Raw genomic sequence first — 12305 nt, 5'->3', positions numbered from 1 at the left:
AAAAGCAAACATAATTCTGGGACGTATTAGCAGGAGTGTTGTAAGCTCTTTCGCTCTACTCCATGCTGATTAGGCCTCAACTGGCGTATTGGTGTCCAGTTCTAGGCACCACATTTCAGGAAGGATGTGGACAAACTGGAGAGAGTCCAAAGGAGAGCAACAAAAATGATTAAAGGTCTAGACCTATGTGGGAAGATTGAAAAAATTGGGTTTGTTTAGTCTGGAAAAGAGAAGACTGAGGGGGGACATAACAGTTTTCAAGTACATAAAAGGTTTCATCACATGACATAATTTTAATTAAAGATTAATCTTTAATTCCTGGAGACTCCAGGATGATCCTGCAGGGTTGGCAACCACGAGATGAGCAGGGGTGCTTTAAAAAAAAGCCCTGTGCTATTCATAAAAATAAATTGATAAATCTCTTTAAAGCACACAAAAGAGTTAGTTATGCACAGAAAAATCGTTAGAGCTCAAACGTGTATGAGTTTGAACTCTGTTAAACCTTCAAGGTATTAAAAACGCATTGTAAATAGGGATGAGCCAAATGAGTTAAGAAGAATTCAGGAAGTTTCTTACACATTCTGAACTTAAATGTAAAACCTTCCATTGAGGAGTACAGCAAGATACACAATGTGAAAAAGCTTCCAAAGGTTAAAGTACCTTACACAATGACTTCCACTTACTTCCTATGAATATATTATGCTCATTTCAGGTTACCACATATTGAAAACAAGAAGAATTCTTGGTGTGTTAGCCACTTCTCTCCCTAAACCCACTAAATACAATATGAATCCTGTAGATTAGTCCCAAAGCAGATTGAGAGATACGCATTTGAATAGGATGCGTTTTATGTTACAGCTACAGAACAATCCCGCCTTCCCCATTTATGTAGTGCATGCTGACCACATGCGGAGTTGCTATTCCTTCTTTTAAGGTCTTGCCACAAGCTGTGCATCTTTTGTGCTCTTATATAGTTATGGCTCTATACAGGGGCGGCTCTAGGCACCAGCGGGCCAAGCACCCGCTTGGGGCGGCATCCTGGGGAGGGCGTCATTTGGGTCCGGCGGACCTTCCGCAGTCATGCCTGCGGCAGGTCCACCGGAGCCCGGGACGAGCGGACCTGCCGCAGTCATGCCTGCGGCGGGTCCCGTCTTCCCACGGCTCCGGTTGAGCTCCCGCAGGCATGACTGCGGCAGGTCCGCTGGTCCCGGGCTCCGGTGGACCTGCCGCTGGCATGCCGGCAGGAGCTCAACCGGAGCCGCGGGAAGAGGGGACCCGCCGCGGGACCGGGGAAGGGCGGCGCAGCGCTCCGCGCTGCTTGGGGCAGCGTCATTTCTAGAGCCGCCCCTGGCTCTATATAAACTTTTAAAGTTTAACACCCTCTAACCCACTACTTCTCTTACCAACACCTGAAATTTAAAGGGATTGAGCTTGATCACTGTGTATTTCCAGGTAAAAAGACACAAAGTTTGCCAGAACTTTAAGAGTTTTACATACTTGAATGTCTTCAGAATGAACTAGTCATTTGGTCAGTTCTCTCACACCTCTACTGCAGGTTTTGGTAGGATTAGTCAGTAGTAACCAAGTAGAATGTGTAAATCTTGGTTATTTCTATTTGGAAGTACAAAACTGTCATCACAGGTTATGATTCACAAACATCTCCTGACAACTGAAAACAAACGAATGATGGTGTTTAATTCTGCAAGATTCCCACTGGAACACTAAGTAGATGGAGGAACAGGCCTTATGAATATATAAATCCAATCAGCTAAACTGCTCTTATAACAGAGATGTTCATTTACGTAGTGGATCTTGAATAACCGACAGCTTCTATTGTCCTGTCATGGATTCACTTTGCGTTCTGGGACAGATAAAATAATGGTGTGGTACTTACTTTGCTTCAGTGGCTCTGCAGTTGGAACATCCAGAAATAGCTTGTGATAGTGAGCATTTGCCTTGAACTAAAATTAAACAAACAGAACACATTTTGGTTATTCCTTCATTAAAATATATTTACCCCCCTTAATCTGCACACTTGCTTTCTCCTTTAGAATCCTCTATATGCTCAGATACATTGGTGATTAGTGCTACAGAAATGCAGTTAAATGAATAAATACCCCCTTATTCTCAAATTCAAGAGTTCTGGAAGTAAAAGATTGCCTTATAGCTCTTCTTTTAAACACCTCAAAAGAAGAGAGCTCAGTGATATTTTATTTGTGTTTGCACAACCTTTATACGACAGAAAGATAGCACTAGTTTTAGTGGTTTGAGAGTGGTACATCCATACTGAGCTTTTTGCTAACTTTACAGAATCCTCCAGCTCTGCTGTCTGGATAAAGCACTATCTTCTGCAGAGATGGAAGAGGAGGAGGCACTAGTTGTAATGCCATAGTTAGAGTTGAATTTTCTTCTATAGCTGTACCATCTAATGTGATGTGAAGAAATTCACGAAGGCAGGGCAGGAGAAGTAACACTACTCAACTCGGGGGGCAAAACTACATCCATACTCCAACTTAAATCAGAGGACAGCAAACAAAAAACCTCAAAGAACATTTCAAAGTGAGAAATATACATTCTAGATGTTGCCACATGAGTGTATCTGCACCAGTATGCTGATGTGTTATATTTAGAATAGATATGCAGAGGGCAAGGGCGAGGAGGGAGAGAATATCCCATGGGTGAACTTTCCCAAAAGAAGGATGATATTCTAAAATCTTTTGAAGTAAACTGGAAAAGTCATCTTCTGCTCCTGTTGAAGATTGTTCCTTTGTCTCAAATCCTCAGTGGCTGTACTTGGTAGTAAGGCTTCACTTTTGCACTTACCATGTTTCACTCAAAAGCACTGGGCAAGAAACCAGTGGCAGTGCCCAAACCTTGAGTACTTACACTACAATGAACAGTACTGTTACTGGGCTAGACAATGCCAGTATAGTCATTTACTCTAACTAAAGACACACACGTTATCGCTGTATTACCTGATTTGAGGCACGTTTTTTCCTTTCAATCTTGGAGTCACTCTTGATATCTGCTGTCAGGAGGGGGCTATCCACATTGATCTTTGTCCTGAGGGTATGAAAACATTCCTAATACCATGCTTAGTGTAATTTCATTAGTTTTGTTACCATCCAGATCTATACTTCTGTCTATGGCACACATTCATCCTTTATTAACTTTCATTCTTATTCTCCTGTCTCTTGATGACAACAAAGCAGATAAGGACAGTTAACATCAGTTTCAGAACACGCCAGGTCTCACAGATCAATGAAAACCCTTTAACGTTAGAGGGAATGTTCATTTCCTGTTTAGAAAATTAACTACTGTTAGTTTCTTTTGTATACTTTGTTCACCTTATAGGCAAAGACTATGGCTTTTCTTTTGGATAGAAGAACATAAGAATGGCATACTGGTCTATCTAGCCCAGTATCCTGTCTTCTGACAGTGGCCAATGCTAGATATTTCAGAAGGAATCAACAGAACAGGGCAGTTATCATGTGATCCATCCCCTGTTGTCTAGTCCCAGCATCTGGCAGACAGAGCCTTAAGGACACCCAGAGCAAGGGGTTGCATCCATGATCATCTTGGCTAATAGCCACTGATGGACCTATCCTCCATGAATTTATCTACTTTTTTTGAGCCTAGTTATAGTTAAGGCCTTCATAACATGCCCTGGCAATTATTTCCACAGACTGAAGTACTTCTTCACACAATGCCCAGTCCTTATATTGGTTTTTAATTCGCTGCCTATTGATTTCATTGGGTGATCCCTGGTTTGTGTTTTATGTGAAATCATCATGTGTGTCATTTGATATAGTCACTACTGGGTTCAAATCTTGAATGATAGTAAGAATATTAACCCTACAAAAAACACTGTACAGGGACTATCAGGTAAATTTTTTGTGGGACAGAGATGTCTGACTGGAGAGGTGCAGTCTATAGTGAAAATTCTTGTACTTCCTCAAGAGTTTTACATGAAGCAGCAGGGAAACACAGTATGTGCAAGAAGATTTAATAGGCTCATTTGTGTTTGCCTTGTAAGCAAATCTGTGATCCTAGGTTGGTTGTTGCACTGGTCATCTAAGGAACAGGCAAGAAGACATGCCATTAGGACTTCCGCTCATAACCATGGAGTGTGTCATCTAACTGTTTGACTAGGATTTTAAAACCATCACAGCCTTTGTTTTGGAGTTATTGGTATTCCCTGCCACCCAAACTCTTTTGTGAAAATGCTAAATCAGACTTAGAAATCTCTGTAGCAGTATATACTATCACTGAATCCTGTTTCCCTATAAGAATGGTGTGATTGAGGGGTTGAAGAGACAGAAGATTCTTATCACAGGGATCCCATATTAGGGCTCAGTTATACCTTTGTCATGAGCAAAGGACTACAACATTCTGCTGCACCAGGAGTAGCCCTGGAGCCAGACAAAGCCTGGCAGCCAGTCTCTCCCTGTTCTGCAATGGAAGTAACCTGCACCAGGTCTAGATCTGTGCAGTGTATTTCCCTTGGCATACCAGTACAACTATGCCAGCTGGTTCTGCCCACTACCTACCTCATCCTGTCCTTTCCCACCTACTTGCATAGGGGGTTGGATGTAGGAGCCCCAAGGAGGTTGCTCTTCCCCTGAAATGCTCCTTTCTGTGTTCCAATAGCTGGCACAAGTGAGCATCTGATACCCCATTATTCCCTTGTACAGCGGCACAAGACTGGGCCACAACCAGGACCTTATGTTTACTAAATATTTATCTGGTTTCAAACCATTTTTTTTGGATGGGTCTCAGCAATTTTTATTGCTGCTCAGTTTCTGCTAGTCAGTTTTCTGACATTACCTAGTGGCACCAGCTTTTTTCCGGTCATCAAAACATTCAGCCTCACTAGTAGGGGTCTGTGGCAATAGGCTGGGTGATTTTCCAGCCTTCTTTTTTTCCTCTGCACCATATTCTCCATCTGAACTGCAGAGAGAGAGAGAGAGAGAGAGTCTCTTTATCTGAGGATTCATAACAAGGTCAAAAAACAAAAGCCACTGCAAAATGATCTAAAGAAAATTGTCTGTTGTGTATTTCAAGTCATTAATTTTAGATTTTAACATATAAAGATTTTAACAATAGGCATTCTTGTATCTTTGATCATACTTGGGAAAACTAAATGCATAGCCTCCACTCTTGTTTACTTAGAGCTTTAATCGTCAGTCTTTTTCTGTCATACTAACATAGGAACTTAAAATAACCTTCTAGATCAGCTAATGTCTACATAGATACTACAGTGACTGGTGCTAAGTGCTCCTTTGAAAATTTTTACTGTTTTGAAATTGACAAAAGTCCCCCTCACCATGTTTTTTTTTTATTAGTTCTATAAATAGCTAACAAATATAGTTTTTCCTGTTAAACCCTTTCCATGACATGCATTTCAAAAAGTTGTCTCATTTTCTAGGATGCAGCAAAATGTACAAAGTGTAGCTATAAAGCCTTATCAGGGCATATTGCAGAACCCACCGATAAGCCCCAAGTTAAAGACATCAGTAAAAGAGCACTTTCAAAGATCTTTGTGAGGATTCTCACTAACATGCAGGAAAGTTAAAAAAAAAAAAAAACCAAAAAACAACACACACGCCCCTATCATTTTGATAAAAGCACCAATCTAGCTGAAGGATAACCTCAAACCCTACATATGAATGTGGAACTGCTTTCTTTGTTTTCTAGAGCAGCGTTCAAATGTCATACTTTATAAAGCTTTCAAATAAAGCAAACAAGGAGCTTATCTTGTTCCTTGTACTCAAGTACACAGCAACAGCTCTTAAAATCCATTTAACTGGGAAATTTAATACCAGCAGATCAAAATGTAATATTCAATGAGGAGTACACCTTAATGCAAAAATGTAACTATTTAGTACACACTGTCATTTAGTGTCCTGGAAAGACTCTCCAACCACAGACCTGATATCACCTGAGCAACATGAGCTGCAGCATTGAAATTCTAGCAATGGGGGCAAAATGATCAGAAACGAAAGTGCTAGTATTACACAATCAATCGTATTTGTAGTCCAGCTTTGGCTCCAAGTAGTAAAGGAATAAATCTAAACTAAATGAGTTCAGTGCTTAACTGAGTCAAGTAGTTAAAATTTTTTAAATTTTCTAGTCAGCCTACAAGTTATATGTTATACTTAACTTGATTTTATTATAATTGGCTATAAAGAATGTGTTAAGGCAGAGTTTCTCTTAACTGGAACCAATAGGTCCCGTTTGACCCCTCAGTCACTACTTACTACAAAGTTTCCATGAAAGCATTTTTATTCTATTTTATTTTAAACGTGAAGAAGCATCTGTCAGGTTTATGAAGGTGACCTAGGTCACACTACAGGATCTGTGTTTAATAGCCTGTGTATGAGACTGAAATCCGTCTTTCCCATGGCAAACACATATACTGCCATACTAAGTTATATGGTAGGCAAAATGGTAGCCAAATTTAAACAAATACACAACCCTTTGTAAAATTTGCCCTGATGCTTAACACCATTCTAGATTTTTTTTAAAAATTACACACACACACACACACACACGGGTAAAAGTCTAAAGGCAAAGGAGGAGGCTATCCAACCATCTGTATTTTTAAGCCTCTTTCCCCATCCCCATCCATTGTTTAATACTGTTCCACATTGGAAGCTGATATTGATTTTTTTTAAAAAAAGAAATCAATTGAAGGCAGAATCCTCTGGTATGCATGGATTTTAGTTACGAAGTTGCTTAGGTTTTTTAGTAAGCTACCACATACATCTCTTATTTTGGGGATCAAATCCTAGAAAGAAAGATTAGAAATTTGCCAATAAACAGCAAGGAAAATAAGAAGGTAGGGTAAATGTTGCATCTGTCAACATTAACTGTGTTCCTTAAAGGTGGTCCTGGATGACCCCAATCTACAAGAGACCTCTCCGTGTAGTTTTTAATAGATCTGTATGCAATTTTACAATGGTTATACAGATGGCAAGGCAACCGCAGTCCAGATCATCATTTTGATAATGACATTTTGCAATGTAACTTCAATTAAAAGTTTTGGTAGATATTTTAATTACTAAACCAAGACCAAGACCTTGTCATTCATATTAGCATAGGACTTCTCAGACTGACTTCAATCTCATATTTTCACTTGGAATTGCACAAAGAAATCAAAAGAGTGTCTACCTGACGTTGGCAGAGTGAGGTCAGGAGAGAAACATTGCAAAATGCTCATGCAAATCTACCACATTCTCTCAGCCAGCAGCTGATTACCAATGTTTATTTTATAGGACACAAATAATCAGAGCCTTATGCCTTATTTACATTGGGATTTGTAAATTTGAAAGCTTGAGAGAACACCCACCTGTTGAGCAACCAGTCCCACACCCAGTGAATTTAATGCCCATGAAAGAGATACCAAATAGACATTTGCTAAGGAAAATTCCATTTACTCACAGAAGAGTCAAAGCACAGGGATCAACACAGCAAGTTTCCACACTGTTCCACCAACAGGCGTCAATTTTGTCTGACCAGAGGTAACAGCTTTCAGTGACTGCTGATCTAACCTGAACCAGAACTCTAGAGGCATTGGGTAGCACAAACCTTTTATATCAAGAACCCAGACCAGCAGTTTTATTTAGTTTGAGGTTCCAATGGGCATGAACCTCAAAGAGGACTTTGGTCAGGACCTGGGCTGGCCAGGGATGCTCCTTCCCACTACAGAACAGGTTGTGGCTATCTTAGGGCATAGAAGGGCCTTGTGGCCCCTTAGCCACTTCTTATGATGGCTTCAGGAGGTAGTCAGGTAGTCAACTGTCCGTCTCTTTCCCCCCCAAAGTTTTTAAGATTCCTGGGAGAAGTAACTTGCCTGAGAAGGAAGCAAGCAGTGTTGGGATTGGTGAGTCTGTGTGTACACACCTTGAATTTAAGTAACCCTTAACTGGATGTAGGATTGTTATTTATATTACTGCCATGTTGAGAGGCCCCAGTAGGAATCAGGGTCACACCAGACTGGGCACTGTAAAAAACTATATAAAGAGGTTACAGTGCTGCTTACAGAGAAAGTTGACAGGAGTTAAGTAGGGACACAAAAACAACCAGAAGGAAGGATGAGGAACAATGAAGCATCATGCAGTTAGTTATTCAGATTTCTCACGGGGCTCAACAAGATAAAGCGAAGCCGTTAAATCTCTCTGTATAATACACACATACCCTTTTCACCTCTTCCTTTCTCCTGTAACAACCCATAAGAGCGAAATTCCTGCCCATCTTCAAATCCTTTACAACCTATGATCCATTGAGTAGTTTTGTTTCCATCTTGTTTTTTTTTTTTTCCTTTCAATTAATCCCTCCTCCCCACTTGCTTTAACTGTGGAACAGTGGTATAAGTGACTTCACACCTAAAATTCCCTTCCCCTGACTCTGTCCATCATTCAACCCCTTGCCTTCTCTACCAACAGCAACTCCAGCCACCATTCCAAAGTCACAAGGCTCCACCCATGCATGCCTTTCCTAGCATAAAGGTGCAGCTCCCTGAGGATATGGGGTGGTAAAAAGTGTTTTAGGGATTGAGGAAGTGTGGTACTATGTTATTCCTTTTACTTGTTCGGGGGGGGGGGGGTCGAGGGAGGGAGAAGAGCTGGGCTCAGCCCAACCTGTTCACCTTCTCTTTTCACTGCATCTCTAAAAGCAGCCAAAGTCCTTTCCCCGCCAACTCAGGCCTTGCCTCCAGGAAGAAGAGGGAGAGTCCTGCCAATGTATTGGTGTACCTGATTAAAGTAAAGTAGACTCCACCCCTGCAAATGTGTGTCATGGATCACAGCTACACATGCCCTTCCTATGTATGCTTCATATATACCCTCCACCAACACCACTGCCACATGCAACACCTAGCTCATGCAATCAGAAATTCAGTACAAAGGAGTAAATCTTCATTTCCTCTCATACGAGCCTACAGATCTCTTGGGAAGCTAACTCACCACAGCTGTAAAATATCAGCAATAGTGTGTAATTCCTCTGCCATTTCAGGCTCCTTAGATACTGCTGCCCCTTAGTCCACCTAGTTCTCCGCCTGTAGCATACAATAGTCTAGTTTCCTGAGAGTCTCATTTCAGTTGTTAGATTTAGTGTGAGTGTGATGTTGGTGGCCTGTGATGCACAGGAGATTAGATTTAGATCTAGTGTTCCAAAGTTTTGCAATTTGAAGATTTCACTCTAGTCTAACAGAGCAATTATTGAGAAAAAGTAGCTCCACCTCAAAAAAAAAGACCAAAAAGGTGTTATGGTAGGTGTCATTTTGCTTAACAGGGTTTTCATGCAAGTGGACCATTTTTGTACATATCAAGGTGAAATATCAAGATTTTGGAGTTTGTTGTGAATATACACTTTTAAATGCACAACTCTAATGCTGATAGAATATCAGCTTCAAGATGAACATGCAAAAAGAAAATCTACCTACTTTTCAGACATGCCACTCCCTTTAAAAAAAATCGCTTTCAGATTTATTATGGCACAAAGGGAATACATTTTAAAGTTGTAGAGATTCATCATCACTGATGAGTCACAGTTCAAATGACAACATAAAATTAGTGACATTAAAAGGATATGAACTCTGTATTAGAAAAACAGTTGGTTACAGTACATAACCAGAATATACACCAAGAATGGAACCGAGAAACATAAGATTAACTCACAGTAAAAGAAAAAAAGAGCAGGGAAATATATTAACAAAAAGCAGTGAACTGAATGTGTATGTAATGAAGTGTACTGAGACCCATCATTAGCAAGCACATTTTAGAAGTCATGGGAAATGGATCTTGTCTCTTTTATACACTGTATATAAACACAGAAAACTAGTGGCAGATCTGGGAGCCCAAGTTCTTTATGCTACAGAAAGAAAGAAAGTTCCTTCCGAAGTCAGAAGATCAGCCACTCAGACTTGTAGCTAACCTATGTCGCAAAAATTGTATTAAGTTGATTACAATGGAATTTTATTTGAATTTTTTTCCTTTGAAAAACTATTATGAAGTGTAATTGCTACTAAAAACCTACACTACATCCTGTTCCCTTTGCACTCACCAAAGACCGCTTTTTGGATGTTTTGGCAGATGTTGAATGAAAGTTGCTTACAAATATTCAGCGTTATTTGACCAATGCACTATAGGCATTCATTACGTGTTCTGAGAAAGGTCCAATAAATTTGATTTGTTTTAGTTCTCAACACGTAATTCAGCAAAAATGAAACAATCCCTAGAACACACAGAAGCGTATTATGTAGATCCTTAATATTCTGTAGGTTTGCTCATATTTCCCTAGACTGGCTATTCTTACCTTCCAAGTCCACCCTCTCTCTGAGATCTTAAGTAGCGTCCCACTAGCTGCTGCTTATTGTATATTAATCTCCATCATTCTAATTTACAACAGAAACATGGATGACCAGTTCACACTCCACACCACCACCACATTGCCATTTGTTCATTTTTGTTGTTTGTTTTCTATTTTCATTTTCTTTGGAAAAAAAGATTGGACTTCACTGGTTGCAAAATGCACAAAAACCAAAAATTTTTTTTTCTTTCAATATTTCAATCAATCTGATGAATGCTGCTGGACAACTGCAATGCTACTACCTGTTATACTTTATTTTTATACTCCTTTATATTTATTACTTCCACAGCAACACACTACAACACTTTCTACTGTTACATTTAATCTGCCAAGTGAGTAATGTGATGTGTGAGTGTCGTCCCTGCCCATGTCTTTATTAGTTGGGTGTAATGTTTTAGTGGGGAAATATATTTTTATATGAATATGGATTTATGATTGTCCTGCAACACATTAAACACACGAGTGGCTCGTGGTCCTGGGGAGACTTATTATGGGGCTCGGGCAGTAAAAAATGTGTAGAGTTCAGCTGTGAGGCTTTAGGCTGGAGTCTTCCCCCCTCAGGGGGAAGGGGGGCCCCACCACAGCCCAGCAGATGGGCTGAGCAGCTGCAGGTAATTATTAATTACAGCACAGACATACCCTGTGTGTTTAGTTATGTGGGGTTACTTGATGTGGGGTTATTAAAAGGACCAAGCAGGGAAAGCAAAACAACGACATAGGTAAGAGCCCTTGAGGAAACCATGGGGAAGCTGTTTATTGGGGAATACTTCCTACTGAGCTCCAGCCAAACTAAGAATGATTTACTCTTTCCAAGCCTAGGCCTAGGATCAAATAAAGGATACTAAACCATTACAACACAGAGGGCCTAGAAAAGAGGGGGTTTGGGTGATCCAAGAGGGGGAGACAGGAGAGAGGCCTGTTAGAGCAAGAGAACAGAGAGCAGGCTAGAGCAGAAAGAAAAGAAAACTAGGCAGATGAACAAAAGAAAAGGGAGCAAAGGAAGGAAGGTTATATATAAAAATTTATTGTTTTGTTTTTTTACTTTACCTTTTTTTTTTGTGTGCTTTTGTATATAAATAAAGACTAATAGATTTTTTCTTTGAGTCTTGTCCTGTCTGTGGCCTGTGTGTCTGTGTGGTCACAGGCTGACAGAAAAAAGGTTTGTACCAAAAAACAGTGTTGTTGTTGTTTTGTTTGTGTTGGGAAGACTGCTGTTCAGTTCACAGATCAGACCAGAGAAATTCAGATGAGAAGAGACCAAGGTGAAGAGGAGGAGAGAGAGAGAGAGGGAGATAAGAGGAGAGAGAGGTAGGTAAAAGAAGAAAGAGATCCTTTTTTCTTTTGCCAATGTGATGAGACAGTCAGATCCAGGACAGCAGATGATAAGAGTATAAAATATAGAATGAGAACAGACACTAACACCATATAAAATCCAGAATATAAGAATGCATGAATCTTCTTAGTCTGAACTGTCTGTTGAGTCTGAGTTGTTCCTCATTCTGGATGTAACTATCTGTATCTGTACATGTACCTATCTTTAAAAGAAAGATTTAAAAGAAAACAAAGAAAAAACATAACAGAAAAAACACAAAAACACATTGGACATTGTGATTTTTGTGACACTAATAAATTTGAACTAAAGATATATTCACAAGCAGAAACTAGAAGCAAAATAGAAGAAGAAAAAGAAGTGAAAACAATGAAGGAAGAAGAAACAATGATGCTAAGCTGAGGAGTGTAATGATGGAATGGGAGTGGATGGATGGATTCTAAAAATGTCTAACTAAAAAACTGACTCTCTGTTTAAAACACAGCAAGAGCATCTGACTGAGGATCAATGTTGTATGTTGGAGGGGTAAAGTTGTCAGACATATCTTTATATATGTGAAGAGAGTGTGTTCAAAGCTTAAGGAATTCAAGAACACTAAAATTGG

The 12305-nt window shown here is 39.9% G+C and overlaps 1 protein-coding gene across 1 annotated transcript in view; it reads right to left on the bottom strand.

The window, feature by feature from the left end:
* GRAMD2B (GRAM domain containing 2B) overlaps positions 1-12305 on the bottom strand; it is a 45031-nt gene that overhangs the window by 20735 nt on the left and 11991 nt on the right. Inside the window, exons 2-4 of the mRNA XM_039545274.1 lie at positions 4828-4950; positions 2976-3063; positions 1895-1961 (exon numbers count right to left, since the gene is read on the bottom strand). Coding sequence (XP_039401208.1) covers positions 1895-1961; positions 2976-3063; positions 4828-4950 — 278 coding nt within the window. The remainder of the gene's footprint in view (positions 1-1894; positions 1962-2975; positions 3064-4827; positions 4951-12305) is intronic.

The sequence above is a fragment of the Mauremys reevesii genome, linkage group 6 (genome assembly GCF_016161935.1).
Source record: "Mauremys reevesii isolate NIE-2019 linkage group 6, ASM1616193v1, whole genome shotgun sequence".
Classification (NCBI taxonomy): Eukaryota; Metazoa; Chordata; order Testudines; family Geoemydidae; genus Mauremys; species Mauremys reevesii.
Note: the sequence above shows the minus strand (reverse complement) of the source record. Positions and strands in the feature narration are given on the sequence as shown.